This window comes from Cryptotermes secundus, unplaced genomic scaffold (assembly GCF_002891405.2).
Source record: "Cryptotermes secundus unplaced genomic scaffold, Csec_1.0 scaffold489, whole genome shotgun sequence".
In the NCBI taxonomy this organism is placed as follows: Eukaryota; Metazoa; Arthropoda; class Insecta; order Blattodea; family Kalotermitidae; genus Cryptotermes; species Cryptotermes secundus.
Genome location: NW_019724745.1, coordinates 149,719 through 170,536, shown reverse-complemented (window position 1 = coordinate 170,536; position 20,818 = coordinate 149,719). Strand labels below are relative to the sequence as shown.

The 20,818-nt window shown below is 44.8% G+C and overlaps 1 protein-coding gene across 1 annotated transcript in view; it reads right to left on the bottom strand.

The window, feature by feature from the left end:
- The window catches only part of LOC111862868 (ecdysone-induced protein 74EF), an 88,848-nt gene extending 68,380 nt beyond the window's left edge, over window positions 1-20,468 (bottom strand). The window contains exon 1 of the mRNA XM_023848635.2: window positions 20,017-20,468. Coding sequence (XP_023704403.1) covers window positions 20,017-20,233 — 217 coding nt within the window. The 5' untranslated portion in view covers window positions 20,234-20,468. The remainder of the gene's footprint in view (window positions 1-20,016) is intronic.
- Between the last annotated feature and the right edge of the window lie 350 nt (window positions 20,469-20,818).

Here is a 20,818-nt window from a genome sequence, read left to right as displayed (position 1 = left end):
GCAACAAAAACCGTAATCGTGATTCAGGATGAAACTAAGATATGAATTCGTTAACTAGATCTTTCGTACTTTCAGTGTAAAAAAAAATCTGCCGGTTTTCGTTTCGTCATCGGCAATTATTTCTGGACACAGTGTTTCTTTCCTCAACGAAGCATCTGACATGGCTGTCATATGGTGCCATTTCTGCATTTCAGGATAGAACATAGAAGGATTTCCACATAATTTTGCGTTAAACAGCAATCAATTTGTTTTAACAAGATTATTTCGGGGTAATTCATAAGCGATACGTGGACAGAAGAGTTCATCTTTCAGTGAGCCGACTCCGCAACAAGAAACCCAGAAATCCGTGTATTTTCTACGTCTGCTTTATGGAAGCCCTACAGTTCCACTCCGTCCTGGAAAACCGCTCCCGAAATTACGAGACAAAACTCTGAGAGGTCCAACCCTCAGCACCGTTGCATTTCATATCCAATGACAATTATCCACTTTCATAAAGGTGAGATAAAGTTGTCCTGTGCTTAACTAATTAAGCAGTACAGCATGTAGGCGTATGGAGGAGTGGATGTGTAGATCCTAGTCTCCTTGACCTCGGCACTAGTTGGAGGTGAGTGGTCACATTCATGCCCCAGCTGCTTTACCCCAGGAGAAAGAGCCCCTGGTGCTCATTAGATAGGAGGTTGGGTGGACCCCAGAGCCGGTCTGGACGACGTGGAGATGAGAACATTCTAGACCATACTGGAATTTGAACTCCGACCCCTCGTCCAGCCCGTAGCTAGTCGCTATCCAGGCTCCTTATTCTCGTTTATAACGAACGGAAATGTGACTTCAATTTGCGTATCCGTTTCATGTTCCTAGGCCAACTGCGCACTGTACGTGTAGGGTAGCCCATTTCAGTTCACAGTGCAGCACAACAATCTAAAGGCTAGCTCAGTCTTACGCAACCTTCTTCGCCCGCGACACACCAGCTAGCCTAAATACAGCACGAGTTTATGAGTCCCCCATTAGTTACAGTTACAGGGTATTTAGAATGAGACCGAGGATGAAATAAGATGTTTCTCGACCAGTGGTCCGCCGTCCGATGTCAGTCCACAGCTTAATTTGGGCAGGTTTGAAAACTATGGTTGGCGTAGACCTATACAGTAGCACATCTGTTGGGGGGGGGGGACACGATTTTACATCTAGCAAATTATTCCGTGTTTCGTTTCCCTTTAGCGTCCAAATAGTTTGTGCAGAACATTGTTACTCATGTCCCTCCAGTTGCTTCGAGCCTTGCAATGGCGTGACCAGCCAAGCAGCGAAACAGCGCAGGGGCTTCGGGTTCCGCCTTCGACTTCAATACAATACAAGGTTTCCGTGTTTTACTGTATATAAACATCATTCGGTGTCCCCGACAACGTATTAGATCTGTAGACTATGAATTTCTGGGTTCCATAAAAAGCGGGTTACGTCTTCAGCAGCTAGCATAGATAGGTAAGAACTCACTGCTGTTTTACCGGCCCGTGATTCTGTAAATTCCATAGAAAAAACTTCTTACAACATTCCCTCAAACATGGAATTCTTCTGACAAATTCAGACTTAAAGACATACAACCCTATGACAATTTTCCGCCATCTCTTTTTGATTAAAGAAAACCGACGTTTCGGATGCTGGCTCTATTTCAGTCATTATCTGAAAGTATGAAGTCTACTGTGTTTAGATCCTTCAGAAGGGGCCGATCTGTCGCCGGACTGCGATTACCCCATAACGGAAGCAAAGTCGTCATCCAAAACCTCGCGTTACTTAAGCCAAAAAGAGATTACGGCTACTGTCCATTGGCTATACACCAGAGTAAGTCAGTCTAATAACACACGTTCGTCCTAAACACAGAAATGCCGGGTTCTTTCGTGTGTTGCAACTGCAGCCCGAGAGCTGAATCCCGCTGAGTCCCGGACTTCATCCTCGGGGATGCAGAACTTTCTCACTTAAACTGGTTTTTCATTTTCATGAAGGTCCGCGGCAGCCTAGTTGCTTCAGGCACCATGCTACATGCCGGAAGGTTGCGGGTCCGATTCCCGATGAGGTCACCGGATTTCTCAAATGACCTAATCCTTCCAGCCGCACTATGGCCCTGGGGTCGACTCAGCCTCTAACAGAAATGAGTACCAGGTATTTCCTTGAAGTTTATTTAGCGGTAGCCTTACTAATTTCACTGCAGTCTGCAGAACTAACAAGGATCTGTCTGTACGGGTGTACGGTCAGGACGGATGAACCGCGGGCCTGCTGGACCACTGACCTACTTCACCCAGCCAGCCACTCTCGCTTTCAGGTCGATATGGCGCGACGACCGGGCCCATCCCCTTATTCACCTGACTGGAAGGGATCACTACCTGCTGCCACAGTGTGTTTTGAAGAAAAGCACTTTTCCTTCTGTATTTCAGTTTGGAACATGTCTGAATGGGTAGGCCTACTAGAAAATCCATTTAACATTTACATGTTTACAGGAAACACTGCTCGTCTGCAAGAAATTACGTTACATTCGCCGTTATGTGTTAATCTAGCCCTATGCCTAGCCATATTACATTTTAAAACAGCAAAGACAAGGCAAACGTACAGATTAAAACATATATCCCCATCATTTCCATAAATCCCATATTACTGAGGATCAATTCATGATTTAGGAAGTGTTACCTCAACTTTACGTCTAGCTGGTTTACCACCAACAACCATGGGAAATAAGGCTGCATGGGATCGAGAACCGGTATGGGTATCATCCACGCCCCTGTCAAAAATCGAACTTCGGCCTTTCTATCAGTAGCCACTGGGAACTAATAACATGTTTTCATGTCGATTTGGCTACATGTGTTAAGACACACAGCGGCAGTGCCGGGGATATGAATTGGCAGAGGTGGACCAATTGCTTAGCCTCCCTGGTGGCCAGATTTAACCCCAGTGGATTTCTTCTTGTGGGGTTATGTGCAGAACACTGTCTACCAGGTTACGATCAACGACCTTCAACACTTAAAAGCCCGCAAGAGGGACGGTGTGGCTACGGTAACACCAAACATGCTTCAAGTCTGGATATTTGTCGTGCCACCAAGGGAGCCCACATTTAAATTTATTGAGAAAGTTATATACGCAGAAAAACTTTGATAGTTTCCCTTCGTAATGGTATAACCCATTCATGTAAGTAAAAGTAGAGATATCCCTGTAACAGGTCGTGGAGGCCCATAGGGTTGTGAGATGTTGAGGTTCACACATTCTCTAGACAATCGGCTCACAGATGGCGGTGAGGTTGTCAGCCTTACGGCGCGTACTCATTTCTGTTAGAGGCTGAGTCGACCCCAGGGCCATAGTGCGGCTGCAAGGGTTAGGTCAATTGAAAAAATCCACCTCACCAGAATTCGATCCCGCGACCTTACGGCTTGTAGCATAGTACCTCAACCAACTACGCTACCGCGTGCCCCAACCCATTGTGTATAATAAATTCTTTCCGAGATATAATAATTTTATTTGGGATCATCCGGACATTCTGTATTTTAGCCCCCCGAGGTTGACAGACGAAGTTTCAGATCGACAAAGAACATGTTAAATTACAGCACTGAATGATTTCATCCTTAGATGCACGTGTCTGCACGGGAGGCGGGAAATGTATGCTACACGCTCGTTGCAATATGCATTTGCGCGAAAATGTGTTTCCTTCCACGAAATTTCCGTCAACATCTCAACAAGACACACACACAAACTGCCAGTCGCGTAGCACGGCGACCTACTTACCCAATTTTCCTCTTCCTGAGCCCACACTAGGAGGAAATGAATTCAGCCCTGACGCAACCATTTCCGTATCCTCATTGGGGCCTACATCACAGGGATAGACAAACTCTGTATTTGTTAACAGCGACGTTCTTAAACATCAAGAAAAATCTGTTTCGAGAAGGGGGGTGGCCCTCAAAGGCACGAATGACATAAGAACAAAAATTATTATTATTATTCTGAACCAGCAAGCACAGTGGGTTTAGCTTCCAGAATTCAACTCGAGTGACAGAGAGAACCGAGCACAGCCTCTGTTGTGCCGTCATTTGGCAAGTTCTGCACCAAACACAGCCATGACTGCGTGGGTTACTTGGAAAAGGGAACATCTCCGCTTTTTAGGCATTGGATATATTCTCCTTTCGAACTAAATATTCAAGAATAAATTCCAAAGTCGTACTCATCTGAACTTACCAGACATCAATTCACTGGAACCTAATTTCACGTGACAAGAATGAACTGATGGGGCGCAGTACAAAGGACCGTAAGGACGTGAAGTCTCGCACTAAACTCTAAGTTCCTCACATTTAAGTAACCGTTAGTGTGGAGTTCATGACTCACAATTAATCCTTTAAAGCCTAGTGGTACGTACCACTTGCTTTGACATACTATAACTATGCATTCTGCCCACAGCGTGCAACTGTGTGTTCCATATGGTTTTCACAATACCGATAAACAGAGTAAGGAAGTTATTGTATAACGTTTTCAACTTGTGTTCGGAAAGTACCCCGTTCGAACCTCTGCTGGGACACCGACGACAATGACCGAGGTTTTTCTCAGTCCCTCCAGGCACAAACGGTGTGACGGTAGTTTAAACTAAAACATGATTACACCAATTCATTAGTCATTAACTTTCCTATAATTCGAGGCCAAACTGCTCGATCTGCTGACAAAATCGTTAAATAATCCATAACTAAACAAATAATGGAAAAACTTGCGTTACAATATGCATCCTGGCACAAAATGGCTGTCGGGGAAAGTGGTGGGCCAGTGAGTCTCAGCAAAAAGGCGCACGCGGACAACAAGGCAGTGTAACGGGAATCCAGCGGCTGGCTGCATTGTGTAACTGAATTCAGATTGTCTTCGCCGCAGTTCGCGCACGTTAGAACCAACGCTCATTGCGTCACTTGATTTACTCAACTAACTGTTCCTACATCCTCAACACTGTCCTTGGGACTTGCGGAGCGAATTCACTTGACATGGACACCCGTCACCCCTGCAAATCCTTTTGACCAACACCAAGGTGAAACCTGTCGTTTCTACAGACTGAAGCAGAGGGAAGTGTCGAAACCAGCCACTCATTTGGGGCTAAGAGAGGAGAGGTTACAAGGGGATGGAAACATATGGCGTAAGATAAATCTATCGATGGTCTTAATTGAGCACCATGCCAGGAAGACGTATGGGGGGACGGAGGTATAGTTTCATCATTAACGTCGGCACTAGATGGAGTTGAGTGGTCTGCTTCACGCCCTTGCCGCTTTGCCCCCAGGGGAAGCAGCCCCCGGTACCCACTGCATAGAAAGCTAGGTGAGCCCTACAGCCGGGCTGGATGTTATGTAAAGAGTATCGAAACCTGACTCCTCGATCGCCCAGCCCGTATCCCGCCATCTCGGCTCCCACTGCATAATAAGGTAAAATGGCTTATGCACCACGTTATAAAGACGCATGGAGTTTTGAGGTACAGCTCGACAGTCTGGAAGTGAGTGGTCAACTTCACCAAGTTTCACACTCACAGAAAGAGCGAAAAGAAACACCCCATAATTCTGTATAGATTCACACTTTCTTGACCTCGGCAGTAGCTTGAGGTGAGTGGTCAGCTTCACGCCCGGGTCGCTTTACCCCCAGGGAATCAGCCCCGGTACCCATTGGATGGGAGGCTTGGTGGGCCCCAGAGCCGGTCTGGACGACGTAGAGAAGAGAAAATTCTTGCTCACACCGGGACTCGAACTCCGACCCCTCACGTCAACCGGCCCGTAACCAGTCGCTATACCGACTGCGCTATCCAGGCTCTTTTTAAATAATAGGTTAACACGTCAATCAGCTGCCCCTACCAAGAATCGAACCCCGGTCGTCCGGATAGTAGTCTGACACCAGCAGGGAATTTCTTGCCCGGCCCGTAGGTCTAAATGTTCCAAGAAATAGACTGTACCTTGAAGTTCATTAAATTCGGTCAGCACAGGTGCCACCGCTTCCTTGTTCTTATCTTATCCCACGACTGGCGCATGGTTGTGCAGCGCCGCTGCGCGAGCGGGCGATTACGTGTTCCGAGGCCAGGCCTTTCTTGCAGAGGGTTTTCACTTTTCATTTGGGCTTGGAACGTAGTGGAGGTGAGCGGGGGGGGGGCTAACTGTGTCAGTGGGCCATGGGGAAAGTGGGCTGCTCAGTCCAAGCTCCACTCGACGATCTAGACCCGCCGCTCAGACAATAAACGTTAAGTCACAGGGAACATCACTTTCGCTATTTTTGTATTTTTATATCAGACTCAGTAATTCATTTCGAAGTACACATAACAACAGAAACAGTGTATCGTCTTACACATGTGTTCTCCTAGCCCACAAACACGTTAAGACTTCGTATGCTGGATTTTACAACGTTTTGCAGCATTTTTTAAAAGTTTTCCACCTTTAAAATTAATACGGTACTAGTATACGTAGCCTAAACTCAAGTTTCATTGCCAGGGAATGTTAATTCTATGGCGCCATTTTGAACTGCCAATAAGGGCCATACACATCCGTTGTTTCATTTATTACTAAATAAATAAATGTGTACTGGCATCGGGGCATTAAGATACACGTGGAAGTATATTTTGAATCTCGGCCATGAATCCAAGCCCAGCCACGGAGACTGTATCCAGCCGCTTTACTGGCTCACATGTCCCGATCCATACACAAACACGCGAACACTTTACAAGACCAAGACATCGATGAAATTACTACCAAATCCATAGTATCAGCAACAGTCAGAGTCTGAGTTATTTTACAACTGGCGGTTTACCGCCAATCAGTTTTTCTGGGCGCCAAGCCCTTTGTGACCCACGACCAGTACTTTTTTAACTGAACACTTGAAGTTATAGTCCTTATGTACCATCCTCTGTGACGAGAGGATTGATCTGTCGTTTACAATTGCTGCTAGTCCTTGCCAGCGCAGTCATTCTCAGGTCCGAGTCCAGCGGGACTCATGATCACACTTTACTGTCTCAGATTCGAGACTCCCCCAACCTGGAGGGCCAAGCTCCCGTATTTATATCCCCCAGGAACAGGGTGGCCCAGTTATACCCCCAGACACCGGATTCCTTTTTCGTCGCCTCCTACGACTCGTAGGGCTACGGTGGAGGCATTCCAACAGTACGTCTACTGTTGCATGTGTATCCGTTGCCGCGGGAACGTGTTCACCGAGTTATTCCCTACAAACGGTTCTACATTCTGATTGCTAATAAGTTACTACTGACAGCAATTACTTTACATCCACTGTTATGGCACACAAATCCTAAATTTGGATCGGATGAAATACCCTGTCAAGATGTTTCATCTTGATGTAGAAGCTGAACTGAAGGACATCTTGAGATCTTGAACTACTACATAAACGCTGCCCCTGCAACTAGGCAACATGTCATGAAGGCTTGGGTCTGTGCATTTTATACTATATCGATTGGGCAGAAGGTTGGGTGGGTCCAGCCTGAACACAGTCGTGGCTAAGAGAACAATTTCTGCCGCAGTTAGGAATCAAACGCCAGTCGTCCAGATCGTGGCCAACTTTAGTGACCAAGCTCTCCCCTGGATTATACAATGCGGCATTTCCAGTGACCCATTAAATATCCATCACAACAGTGAAAACATTTGTTCAAGTGTGTATGTAAGTTTCGATTACGAATCCCATCAGCACGAATTGCGAAAACGAAAGCGTGAAACTGTTGGAAAGCGTCACCAATGGCGGGGCACAGAATTCTTCTCGCAGAGCGCGGGGTGCGGGGTGCGGGCACCAAGGAAGTTGTGTGACAATTGACAGTGATGACGACATAATGGCTTGTCATTTGCTGACGAATCAGTCACTGCGCAAACTCCGCATAATTATCATGGAGTTCAGTTCTGTTATTTAACTGTAAGTGGGTCAACTCAAGAGGCGTGACATCTGGACGTTTACATCTACTCAGTTTTAACTAAAGCTTATACCTGACCGAAGTCTTGGCGGTATACACACTTCCAGGGATAAGCATGAAACTACCCTTGAGTACTAGAGTCGAAAACATTCTTGTTTAACCAAGCAAGCAACCAATCAATCAACCAACTGACTCAATCACTCCTTGGAGTCCAGTCCTTATGTAGAAAAAGTGGGAGCTTCGACGTCTCAAAATCTTACGGGCCTCCACGGCCTGTTACAGGAATAGCCCTAAGTTTTGCCCTTTTTACATCTAGCATTTATAGCAGTCCCTTCCCTTCAGGTTTTCTTTGAAAACCCTGTATGCATTCATATTCGCTTGCATGTGTGCTACATGCCCAGTCCATCTCCTCCTGTGCTTATCATTCTAATAATATTTGGCGAGTAGTACAAATTATCTAGCTCCTCATAATGCAATAAACTGCTATTTAACGAACGTTTCATTATCGACTTTTTACTTTAACGCATGTTAAAAGCTTAAGGCCATTTTTCGGCAGGCTCAATGAATTGTCTTGCGGTGTCCGACATGTTTCAGCGTTTGAATCATCGCCAGTCGAAGAGAGCTGCATGGTTTTCTTCTCTTATTTGCTTTGATACTCCACCACACTTCTCCTCTATGCGTATTTTAAACAGCACTGTTCATTTAAAATCGTTAACTTTCATATATAGACCGCCTCTGTGGTCTAGTGGTCAAAGTTCCTGGCTGCAGATCCAGAGGTCCGGGTTCGATTCCCGGCGCTACCAGATTCTCTGAGAAGTAGTGGGTCTGGAACGGGGTCCACTCAGCCTCGTGAGGATAATTGAGGAGCTGTTTCAAGAAAATAGCGGCTCCGGTCTAGAAACCCGAAATTAACGGCCGTGGGGATTCGTTGCGCTGACCACGCGACACACTCTATCCGCTAGTGTTGGCACTAACTTGGCGCACAAGCGGCGGTCGCTCTGTCGGTATAGGTCGCTTGCGAACTAAAGCCACGGAGCTTAGGTTTAAGTTTCATACATCCCCTTTTCTTTACACCATGAATGGCAGACCACTGGCACAGGCCATTACACGTTTCGTCCATATTAACACCTGGAGCCAGGTGACAATTCAATTCCATGCGTTCTCCTTATGTGCGATATATTTTTCGTGTTACCTTATGTTTCCACGCCAAATACCGAAACGTGTCAGGAACATTCATAATGCCAAACGAAGCGCTGTAATTCCAAACAAGATTCTTACGTGATTTAACAGAGAGACCGTACTGAAATGACTTTCTCGGCAGGAAATGGCAGACAGATAACCTTCTAGATTAGTTTCCGTCTCATACGTCACATCTACCTTAATCATCATTCTAGATCTATTGTTTGTAGAACTGTTCCGGTGCGACCCTAAGCGCTTTGCCATAGAGAAGCCGGCAGCTGGCGTCACCCGGCCGAACCTCGAATCAGATTATTTCCATTTTTATGGGCCTGCAAATAAATACAAGTCAGTGGTTAATTTTTCGTCAGTTGTCAATCAGAAATTATCTCCGTTTCTGTTCATATCACAGTAGATTTAACAATTGTGTCAACTGCAAAGGCTACATTTCGAGAGAGTCAGTAAGTAGGTCACAAATTGAAGTAATACAGCTGTAATGGACGTAATAGGTTCTCTATGTGTATCACTAGGTAGCAGCACAGTCCAGCGTCATGACAGTCTAGGTAGCAGGTGTGCATGTTCAGAGGCTGGTTGCAGTAGTCAAAATGGCGACCGTGTTTGAGGTGTACTACCGAAGATCGAAGCTCTATCGCGTTTTTTTTGTGGCAAAAATGAATCTATGCAAAGGACATTCATAAGGAAATGTTTCCTGTTTACGGTGGGAAGTGTTTGTTGCGTAAAGCGGTTCACAACTGGGTCAAGAAACGTGGCAAACGTTTCGCTGATAACGAAGAGGTTAGAGCGGGGGTGCGGAAGTGGCTGAGACAACAGTCAAAAGACGTCTATGCTGCGGGTTTCGATGCACTGTATCAATGTTGGTGGAGGATATACAGCGAAATAAATGTTTTTCCCAGGTTCGAATATAGCATGTTTTATTTTTTATGTTCATTTCTGACCTATTTACTGACTCCCCTCGTAATATATTAGATATATGAATGGTGAAATGGGTATTCTGTTTTAAGGTACTATCCGGGAATTTTCTCAGGACTCCTCTCTCACGATGTCCAAAGACTCCCGACCGAGATTAGATTTCTCGCTTGTTAAAGTAACACAGCCCAGCTTCCATCCTGGTAGCAGAAGCCGAAGGTTCAAGGCCGACATGATCACAAGCCAGTTCCGTCCACCTATCTCCTCATACTTTGTCTTCACGTCACCCGCTCAAGAGGTGCACCTAACTGAACCATTCCTTGCCCTCAAATCCTAGTCACGTCCCTCGCAAACCTAAGCCTCCCCTTATACTTCGCTGTTATAACAATACCAGGTTATCTGCATCAAGAAAGTTATTCGTTATGCAATATCCTCCATTTCAACCTTCCTGGGTAGGAATATTTTCCTGACCACTCGAACAGCAATGACAAAAATACGTTGTCACGTAAATATTACACGCACGCTTTGCTGAATAGCCCTATCGCGAAAGTGAAACGTATTTATAGAGCACGAGGGGGTGAGTGAAGCCTCTGACGTCACTGCAATCGATGCTCGCGGCTGACGTCAGCAATCGTCGGGAGATGCAAGTGGGGAGGTTCCTGCATTAACACATCGATCGGTGATCTGGTCACTATCGTCTAATTATAAACTGAAAGCGCTAAATGTTTAGCTCCTGGTGTGGGTAGCCACATGGACACATCCAAGTCAACCTTACGTGTTTTTTATCAGATCCCTCCGTTTCCACTACAGCTTATTCCTGAATTTCTCAAGAAACTGCAATACGCATATCCTAGCAATCAACTGATCTGCCCACCGTTGCATTTGCAACTCCTATAAATTAATGTTGGTCCATAGCATGATCGCTCTTTTCCACTTCCTTTCCAGTTCACAGAACCGTCCTGCCTCTTGACACTACTTAACCTATACGACTGACAGGGTGTCGTTAAATAACCTCAAAACTTCACTAATCACCCAGAATTCACATGCACAGAAACCAATACAAAAATTTCAGGTTTGTTTTCATACATTTACGTCCGCTGATTGTAAGAGAGAGAGAGAGAGAACTCAGAAAGTGGGGGGGGAGTAGTGACAGAACCTATATTTGTTGGAGGGGGGTTGAAGGTTCCAAGCGAATGGCCTCTTGTCCTTCTGTGTGCAGTTTTAGGAAGTGAGGAGGGTAAAGCGCTAAGAAGTGGACTTAACTAACTGCAAAGATCGGAATTTTGATTTTACAGTTCGTATGCCTGCATGAGAGTGAACATAAGCAGACTGCATACAAAACGTGCAGTACAACATGAAATTTACATGCATCGAATATACGTAAATAATATTCAAATATTCAGTTCCTACCTCAGGTGCAACACTAACTGGTTAACGCTATTAACAGCAATCAAAGAACCCCGTAAACACAATCACGGGCAGAAGTGCTGACTTTTTAAGCGTTAAAGCAGACGACGCGTATAGCTGCTGCAGAAGCGGGCGGAGAGGGCAGAGTGGGCAATGTAAGACGTTGGGTCGGTCGCGCGTTCACGGCTTCAGCGTTCACTGTTCACAGATCTACAACAATGCGTTCCACTACGATTAGCACGACAGACGCCATTCAATAAAACTGACAGCGTTCTGTCGCCTCAAGCTACAACTGGCTACGCTTGCAAAGTCTTTCCTTGAGATCGTTCGGGAGGTCAAGAAAAATCCAGTGAATGTTTTGAGGTTTTCACGACGGTGACTATGAAGAATACCGTCTTCTGTGATGTGGTGCCGTGTAGATTGTGTTAACCGACGTTTCGGAAGAACGTATCACCTCCATCTTCAAGGTATAAGAAATCCGCGAGCGAGGAACCAGCGTGAGCAGGTCTTTTATAAAAGCCCACCATTTGAACCAATGTTGAACAATGTTCAAGATCACATCTTCACGTCTGTTTCCTTTCCTCATGATTCAGTTGAATATTACCACCCGATTCACGGCTAAGCCTCACAAGTGGTCTCTTCCCTTCAGGTTTTCAAACTACAATTTTGTGCGCAGATCTCATTCTAACCTTCCGCGCATTTAGTCCTCCTTCATTTGATTACTCTAAAGAATTGTGTGTGAAGAGTACAAACCGCGTAGCTTTTCATTCTGCCGTTTTTTCCAACCTCTCCCTTCCTCCTCCCTTCCCCCCCCACAGCAGTTTGTTCTCAAAGTCTCTGTGTTCGTTCCTTGGGTTGAATGATCAAGAATTTGAACATGTCAGACAGGAAAAGTCCCTGTGCTTAACTAATTAAGCACTACGCCATGAAGGCGTATGGGGGAGTGGATGTACAGAGCCACATTTTCTTGACCTCGGCACTAGCTGGAGGTGAGTGGTCAACTTCACGCCCCTGCCGCTTTACTCCTAGGGAAAGAGCCCTGGTACCCACTGTATAGGAGGTTGGGTGGGTCCCACAGCAGGTCTGGACGACGTGTAGAAGAGAACATTCCTGACCCTAGCGGGACTCGAGCTCAAACCCCTCGGTCGCCCAGACCGTAGTCGGTCGCTATACCGACTGCGCTAACCAGGCTCCTTTTGCTAACGAGCATCTCTCCAAAAATGTAATGTACTATAACTGTCCTCATGAATGTAAGTTTAATTTGTTGCTATCGATTCCAAATAAGCCTATCTGAACTTCATCACATTTTCAGTTACTTTATTGTATACTTGTACATTACAATTTCGTGCACCTCCACTAACCCGCGGAATATTACAGGCTTTATGTATTTAGGCACACCAATGTAGAACTTATATGCGTATGTGTAGTCTATACGATGCGGTAAGCGACTAAAAGTTTAATGAGACTTCGAATTGAAACAAATTTTGGTTTATCCGTAGGGTGCGCAGTCGAACAACGTGTGATCTCAGAACTGTTCTGAAGTTTCCAGTTGTCCTCATGCCAGTAGTAAGCGCAAGGAAAGTCACATTCGAACTCGCACGTGTCAACAATTTTAATTTTCCGGGTGACATTCAGCGAGTTTTGCGAAAGCTGCAATTGTAGGCAGTGACCTTGAACCCCTCTTGCGACGCGGAAGTGCGATGGCGCGATGAAACCAGGAAAACTGCACACCACGTCATGTGAGGCCTTGGTAGGGGAACTAACGCGCGGTGCTTTCGTACTCCATGTACTCCTCTCGCAAGCTAACAGATCAATATCACTCCTTCTGTACAAGATACTGACTGAATCTGCTCCCGTTTTACATCAAACCGGATGAGACTATACCATTATTAAATAATGCTCCTTTACAGATACAAACGCATTCCGAACTACAAGCTTTGTGTTGCATGCTATTGAGCACAAAAATTACTCGTCCTGCATCATTCGTTCCAAGTCCAAATGCTGAACTCAACTCAATATCCCGCTGTGCCCCTTCTGAAATGCCCTTGAAGCTTACAGCATTTTTCTGCTTGGAAGTGCGAAATGCCGAGGCCTTTGGAAAAATTCAGGATATAAGCAACAAATTCAGAAACGCAGACAGGAGAAAAATCCTGCAACAGTAAAGATAATTGAAAATTTATTTAGGATGAAAAATAATTGTTCAAATATGCCATTTTAATTACCTCTTTTTCACTGTCGCTAGCTATACAACTAGACGATTAGGCCCAAATAAAACATCGTGTCAAGACATATGGAAAGAATGTCGTCACTTCCGTATACGAAATAAATTCTAGGAAGAATGGGCAGAACTGACAAACAAGGCAAATTCTGAAGTATAAACTTCGAATATGGAGTATCTTGGATCGAATCCCTGTAGGCGACGATGATAAGGATGATTTTATTTAAAACGAGGAAAACAAACGCGATTTCCTAATCATTATCACAAATAGGGTCAGCACAGGCGCACTGGGGCCAACTGTTATTTTAAAAGTTCAAAATGTTTTATCGTCACATGATTTTTCATTATTTGTCATTCGTGCCACGAATAATGAAAGTTGTTGATCCCTGTCACACAATTTGGTTTTATGAACTCAAAACACATATATAATAATTACGATATTTCAAAGTAAATATCTCATAGAGCGGCTGAGTACATCTCTCTTCAAACAAGCAAACTATTTCTCAGCCTCTAATTACAAGCGTATCCTTTGAAGCAGTGCTCTTGGCTATAAAACTTGTAACCAAATAAATATAAAACATTACTAACATGAATCCATTTCATATTTATATGTCAAGTTGTGAAAACAAAACACTTCCCACGTTAAACTGATTATATCACTTGTTGGAATAAACTGAGGAAAACAATAACCAACTTCACTCAGGATAACTGGTGTCCTGGGCGAGTTTCGAACCAGGCACCTATCGAAAACAAGTCAGAAGCGCTACCGATTGTGCGGACTTGCGGAGTGCACTCAACAAAGAGGGGCTGTCTAATTATCTGGCCAAAGTAACAACATCAAATCGCTGAACCCTCTAAATAAAGACAGCGTGGTTCTTCCCCGCCACTGTTACGTTCTACGGTATGAACACTTTGCATTCCGTTCGCACCGCACGCCTACAGATCCCCGCGTAAGAGCGGCCTATATACCAATTTCTATACTGACTAATTTCATACAGGACTCAGCATCAGTTACCATAGCAACAATGATTTTGCTTGGACCGGACTTCCCTGCCCCTGGCACGTTGAGTCATAGCCACCCCAACTGTGATGGAGTAGGCCTATATAAAGACCATGGCTTAGTCATAACCAGGGTTCAGTTCTACAGGACACAATACACGTACAACACAGAAGTGATTAATCGTTCTAAAACTCTCTCAATATTCAGCTAATCAGCCCTTTCTTACGCTAGGGAAGACATACGCCAGGGTCTGTGAGAAAGATGGACTTATTCCCACCGCAAGTCCCAGGCTACAGACGCGCTCTCGTAATCTACGGATTTACGCGAGAACGAAAAGCGATGATTACAGACACAAACAGATGAAAATCGCAGAGTGCAGCACAGCTGCAATATATTTACTCCTCAGTATGACCATGGTCTATCTCTCCCTCGCACTCACTCAAACATTATGATGATGATGATGATGATGATGATGATAATGATAATAATAATAAATGTAGCACAGAGGCGTTTAGAAAAAGGGTTTATCTTCTGGAACACAGTACGGACGGAACGAACGAACATCACAGCTGTAAAACCCTAATGATAACGACCGTTCAACCCCAAACGAAATCTTAGGTAAGTTTCTTCCTAAATGCAATATAGGTTTCTTATATGTAATGATGTTATGTACCTCACCACCTCAGGGAGGAGTGCTTCTCTCTCTTCGATATCTGTAAAGCATTAATGGCATCCTCATAGTACGAGGGAGTCAGTAAACAGGTCACAAATGGAAGTAAAACAGCTGTAATGGATGAAACAGGTTTTCTATGTGTATCACTAGGTAGCAGACGCGCATGCACATGTTCAGAGGCTGGTTTCAGTAGTCAAAATGGCGACCGTGCTTGAGGGGTGTACCACCGAAAAACAGGCTCTGTTGTGCCTATTTTATGGGCAAAAGAACTCACTGCAAAGGACATGCATAAAGAGGTGTTTCCTGTTTATGGTGGGAAGTGTTTGTTGCGTAAGGTGGCTCACAACTGGGTCAAGAAACGTGGCAAACGTTTCGCTGATAACGAAGATGCTGAAACGGAGACGAGGAAGTGGCTGAGACAACAGTCAAAAGATTCTATGCTGCGGGTTTCGATACACTGGTAAAGCGATGGGACAAGTGTATCAGTGTTGGTGGAGTATATGTCGAGAAATGAATGTTTTCCCCAGGTTCGAATATCACATGTTTTACGTTTTATATCCATCTGTGGCCTGTTTACTGACTCTACCACGTACTTTTGCCGGACAAGGGAGGCACGGTGGCCCAGTGACGAGGTGATTTCAGTTAGGCCTGTCACCAAATGCGCACTGGATCACTGGGGAAGAAGAACGAGAAAGAGTATACGAGGATGAAAAAGTACGGAGAATTAAAAACAAAAATAGTGCAGAAAAAAGATGAAGTAGATGAAGAAGGAGAATGAGGAAAACAGAATGAAAAAATAAAAATATAAGAGGAAAAAGATGAAGTAGATAGTGCAAGACTAGAGGAAGAAAATACGAAAAAAGAACACGAAGAGGACTAAGGTGAGAAGACAAGAAAATGAAGTAAAATTACTTTAAGACAATAAAAGCAAGTTAGGCCAACTGTTTCACATCGCCTCCAGAACTGCCAAGACTTCTGTTCACGTCCACAAGAATTTACCTCATCTAAACATCGTGGGTGCGAAAGGATTACGGTATGTTCAGATGTTTGTCTTAGTTATGGGCCTAAGTGTCAGTTCAGCGGAAAACGGGGACTGACGACATGAAACTATACATCTGTACGTGGGTATTTTCATTTCTACGCCAAAGCAGGTATGTTCATAGTTTCTGAAGGCTTATTTCAGCAAGTATGCCGCGTCCTAAAATAGTGAGGTAACAGGAAGTATACGAAATTAAGCCATCACACATTCTAGGATTAGAAGGCGAAATTATGGCTCCTAACATTGTGTGAATTACTCATTTATTAAGGTTTATCGTGCTAAAGCAAAACGAATCTGTGACGAGCAGTAAACACCTCCGTTCCGTCTGTTCAAATGTTCAGTACAGCGGTCTAATGCATGTCCATACAGAATGCTGTAACGTGGGGTCTAACGAGAAAATATTTTTACTTGTGCACAAAAAAATCACGTGCCCCGCAAGGCAAAAATATTTATATTATTCTCATTTTAAATTCCATGGGAGGGTGTGACTGTTTACTAAATTTCACTCTGATCCCATCACAAAAAAAATATTGAAATATTCCGTTTAATATGCCAGTGGCCCACAAAAGAAAATCCACGCAGTGGGATGTCCTGGCCCAACAAAAATGGTCTGGGAACCCCCTGACTAATTTGAAGTTCCATCAGCATTCGGGGCACCCAGACTCAGTTCTACTCAGAAACTGAAAATAAAGAGTTAATATTTAAATCTCCTACTCTGATGAAGAGCTTAAGTCTCAGTTTTAAATCCAAATATGTCGATTTTTGGTCTTTCAGGTTGATCGAGCTGTAAGTTCTTTCTGTAGCGGCCCAATTCTTGCCTACTTCGTGTCCATAAAAACATTTTCATTACAGCTGCATTAAACAACAGAACCGAAGGTTCTTCTGCCTAAAATTAATCACGGGGAGGGGGGGCAGCTCAAGTAGCAAGCAATTAAGGAAATGTACACAAACATTCCTACCGATGAGGGATGAAGTGACAGGAGGTTTGAGAAAACTGCATAATGAGGAGCTTCATATCTTGTACTCTTCTCCAAGTATAATTAGATTGATCAAGTCAAGGAGGATGAGAAGGCATGTAGCACGAATGAGGGAGAAGTGGAATGCATATAGGACATTGGTGAGAAAGCCGGAAGGCAAAAGTTCACTAGGAAGACCAAGACGTAGGTGAGTAGACAACATTAAAAGGGATCTTAGAGAGGCAGGATGACGTGGCATGGACTGGATCGATCTGGCTCAGGATAGGGACCAGTGGAGGGCTCTTGTGAGCACGGTAATGAACCTTCGGGTTCCATAAAATGCTGGGGAGTTCTTGAGTAGCTGCACAACTGACTGCTTCTCAAGAAGGGCTCAGCTCCACGAAGTTAGTTTTAGTTAGTTACACAAACATTCCTGAGCTTCAGGAACAGAATGACAACTACCTACGTTTAAAGTTTTCCGAGGATGGTGTGCCACAATCCCCAAAACTAATATTTTTTAGGCTCTTGTCCATCGTCCGAATTTATTAAAAACACTGCGTTTCGGAAATAGCTTCTCTTTCCGTCTTCAGGTGAACATAACGAGAAAGAACACGTATCCTATTGAGGCCCCTCTGTAAAGTTGCTCCCAAGCCATGAACCACGGTCCACAGTTTGAGAGCAGCTCTACAGAGGGGCGCAGGCAGGTTGTCTTCTTCCCATTCTGTTCATACCATACTGAGAAAAGAACTAACGTCCGAAATGCAGTGGTTTCAATAAACTCGGACGTCGATTAATTCCAAAACAATCGATTTAACAATAAAGACGGTTGTCATGACGACGATGTGGAGGACGATGGTGATGACAGCCACAAAATTTCGCCTACCGATTCAACCGGTTTCAAGTACAAGATAAGCGTCCATACAACTAAAAGCTACTTTCTCATTAATTTTCCTCTTTCTGCTACTAAAGGCTCGGGGCAAGACGCACCATCCTTGTTCACTTTACGGCAGTGATGACACGGGGGCCGAACACCCCCCACCACCCACACTTATGCATTTAAAATGACACACGAATTTCTGCACAAGTAAAATAATGTTCATGGAGGCAGCACAGAGTTAAAATCAATTTCCATTACCATATGAAATCGCGTCTGCGCGCTTCGCGGAATCTCAAGGCCAGAATCGATGCGACGGGACGCTGCCCTCAACTATTTTCAGCCAGTGCATCACGTGACCCTGCAAGGTGCGTCAGGGTCAGCAACAAGTTCAGTTCACAACTTCACGGTGGGCCGCTAACGTAACACCTCAGGAAACCGTCTAATGGCCGCGGGAGGGGAGGAGTGCGGGGGGGGGGGTCGCCGGATATTAACCGTCCCACTCGAACCGCTCGGCACAATCTTCTCGTTATACAACTCAAGGGGTCCGTAAATTCAAACTGGAAACTCGGGCCAGCGCTCGGCTCTTCCTTGCTCTTCGTCAAAATGCATTTAGTCTGGAGTTTGTAAAAATAAATGGCTTTCGTTAGTACTTGCTTCTGCGTTCTTAACTTTTACAGATCAGCCTCATGTTCCCATCTCCATGGGACAGAATCCTTCTTGAGAAGCTGACAGTCACTTAGCTAGTCACACCGATGTTCCCAAGAACCCGACAATGAACTCTATCCTGACCCAAATGAATCCAATTTATTCCCTCCCATCCTTCCTTTAAGACGTCTTAATAATTCATTAATTTCCAGCGCACGCCTTCGTCTCCCAAGTGGTTTTCTCCCTTCTGGTTTCCCGACCAAAACTTTAGGACTGTACGTGTTTCTCACACGCCATCTGTGTTACATGCCCCGCCCAATTCTGATCTTCAATTTCCCAAAAAATGAGAACAGAGACGCTGCCCTAAACTTTCAATGCTGCTGGTAGTGAATGTTAACCCTCACCCAGTTAGAGAGATCGCTGAGAGACCGAAACCACGACAAAACAGTAATCTCATTTTCCTCCTTCCGTTTATTTATATTCTGGAAACGGAAGTTAAAATTTGGGTCACCAAAATTCAGTGATTTATGATTTCATACCCGGAAATGGCCATAAATATTGACAATTACAAAATAAAGGGAAATGTTACGAGTTTCTAACCCACCATAAAAATGAAAGTGAACACTTGCTCCTTCATGGAGGAAACAAAAGAACCTTGTATTCTTTGTTTGGATGTTTATAGGTCAGGGACAAGACCGACAACCTAAACATCCCTTATTTCCGTCCCAGACTACCTGACTGGGACCCTACCTGTCAGCTCTACCTGCTTCCAGCACCCCAGGCGCTGCTCACTTTCTCTGTCACTCTGAAGCAACAGAAACCAGGTCACCCATTTCCCGCCCCCTCTCCATCGCGCTCCCTCCACAAACAGCAGCGCGATTCAGCTCAAGTTCAGGTCAAACTCGGTACCATCTCAATTGCACACAGAGCATTTCGCAACTCCGCCATTTCGTTTCAGTGGGCAACCAAATGGAAAGGGAAAGTACAGGCAATATCATAAGTCACGCATCGCACATTTACAGGATAAAACCTTGCATAATAACGGATTTTAAAAAAGCAATTGAACAACTGTCTTGTTCCGAAACGCTGTACAATCCTACAACCGGAATTTCGTAATTCATAACTTGCCTTCTAGATACAACAAATGCTCAATGGAAATGTTAGAGAAATACTGATAACAGTTCTGAATTTCGCTTCATGCAGAAAGGGTACTCACGGTAGCGCCTCATGAGGGACTTCTTGTAAGCCTTGCAGTTCTTGCTACCTGGTGACATGCGGCCCGACTGTCCGTCCGAATCCTCCGAATCCGTACAGTAGTCGCGACAAGGGCTCAGCGCGGGTGGTGACGAACACTTGCCCCGCGCCGCGGAGCTCACGCTCAAATCCAGGGGCACGCAACTGCTGTCCGTTTCCATCGTGTCAACTTCCAGCATTTCGTTAATACACTTTACACGTATTCATAGTCAAAATCACACCCCAAAACTTCAATTTCAAAGTTACAGGAAAAGGTGTCACCTTTATTCACACGCACTCACAAGTCGCACGGACACACGATATTCACACGTTAGTTAAATGCACACGCTTTTCAGTCATCAATAAATTCATGTCACAGGTGAATGTGGAAGTTATAATACCTTACGACTACATCCCAACGCTTCCAGGAGCCGACTAGCGCACCAAACAGACTGGCCCACTGACTCACTTCGCCGGTGGACTTCGGCAACACTCGGCTGCTATCGGCAAACCCTAGCCCGAAGCATCCATCCGACGAATGTAAAAAGTGTCAAAAAAAAGTAGGGGACATGTTTAACTGTGATAAAGAGAACGAGAGGGAGAGGGAGCCATTCCCTAGACAATTACGTGCTGCATAAAAGTCTCCTCCAACGATGTCAAACCCACTGGCTAGTCAGTTGCTGCCTTTCAAACGCGCAAATTCAAATCAAAATGACTCAAGGAAAGGGAAGATGACCACACAGCCTGCATGCAGATCTAAACTCACGCGTCTTTTTGCTTTCATG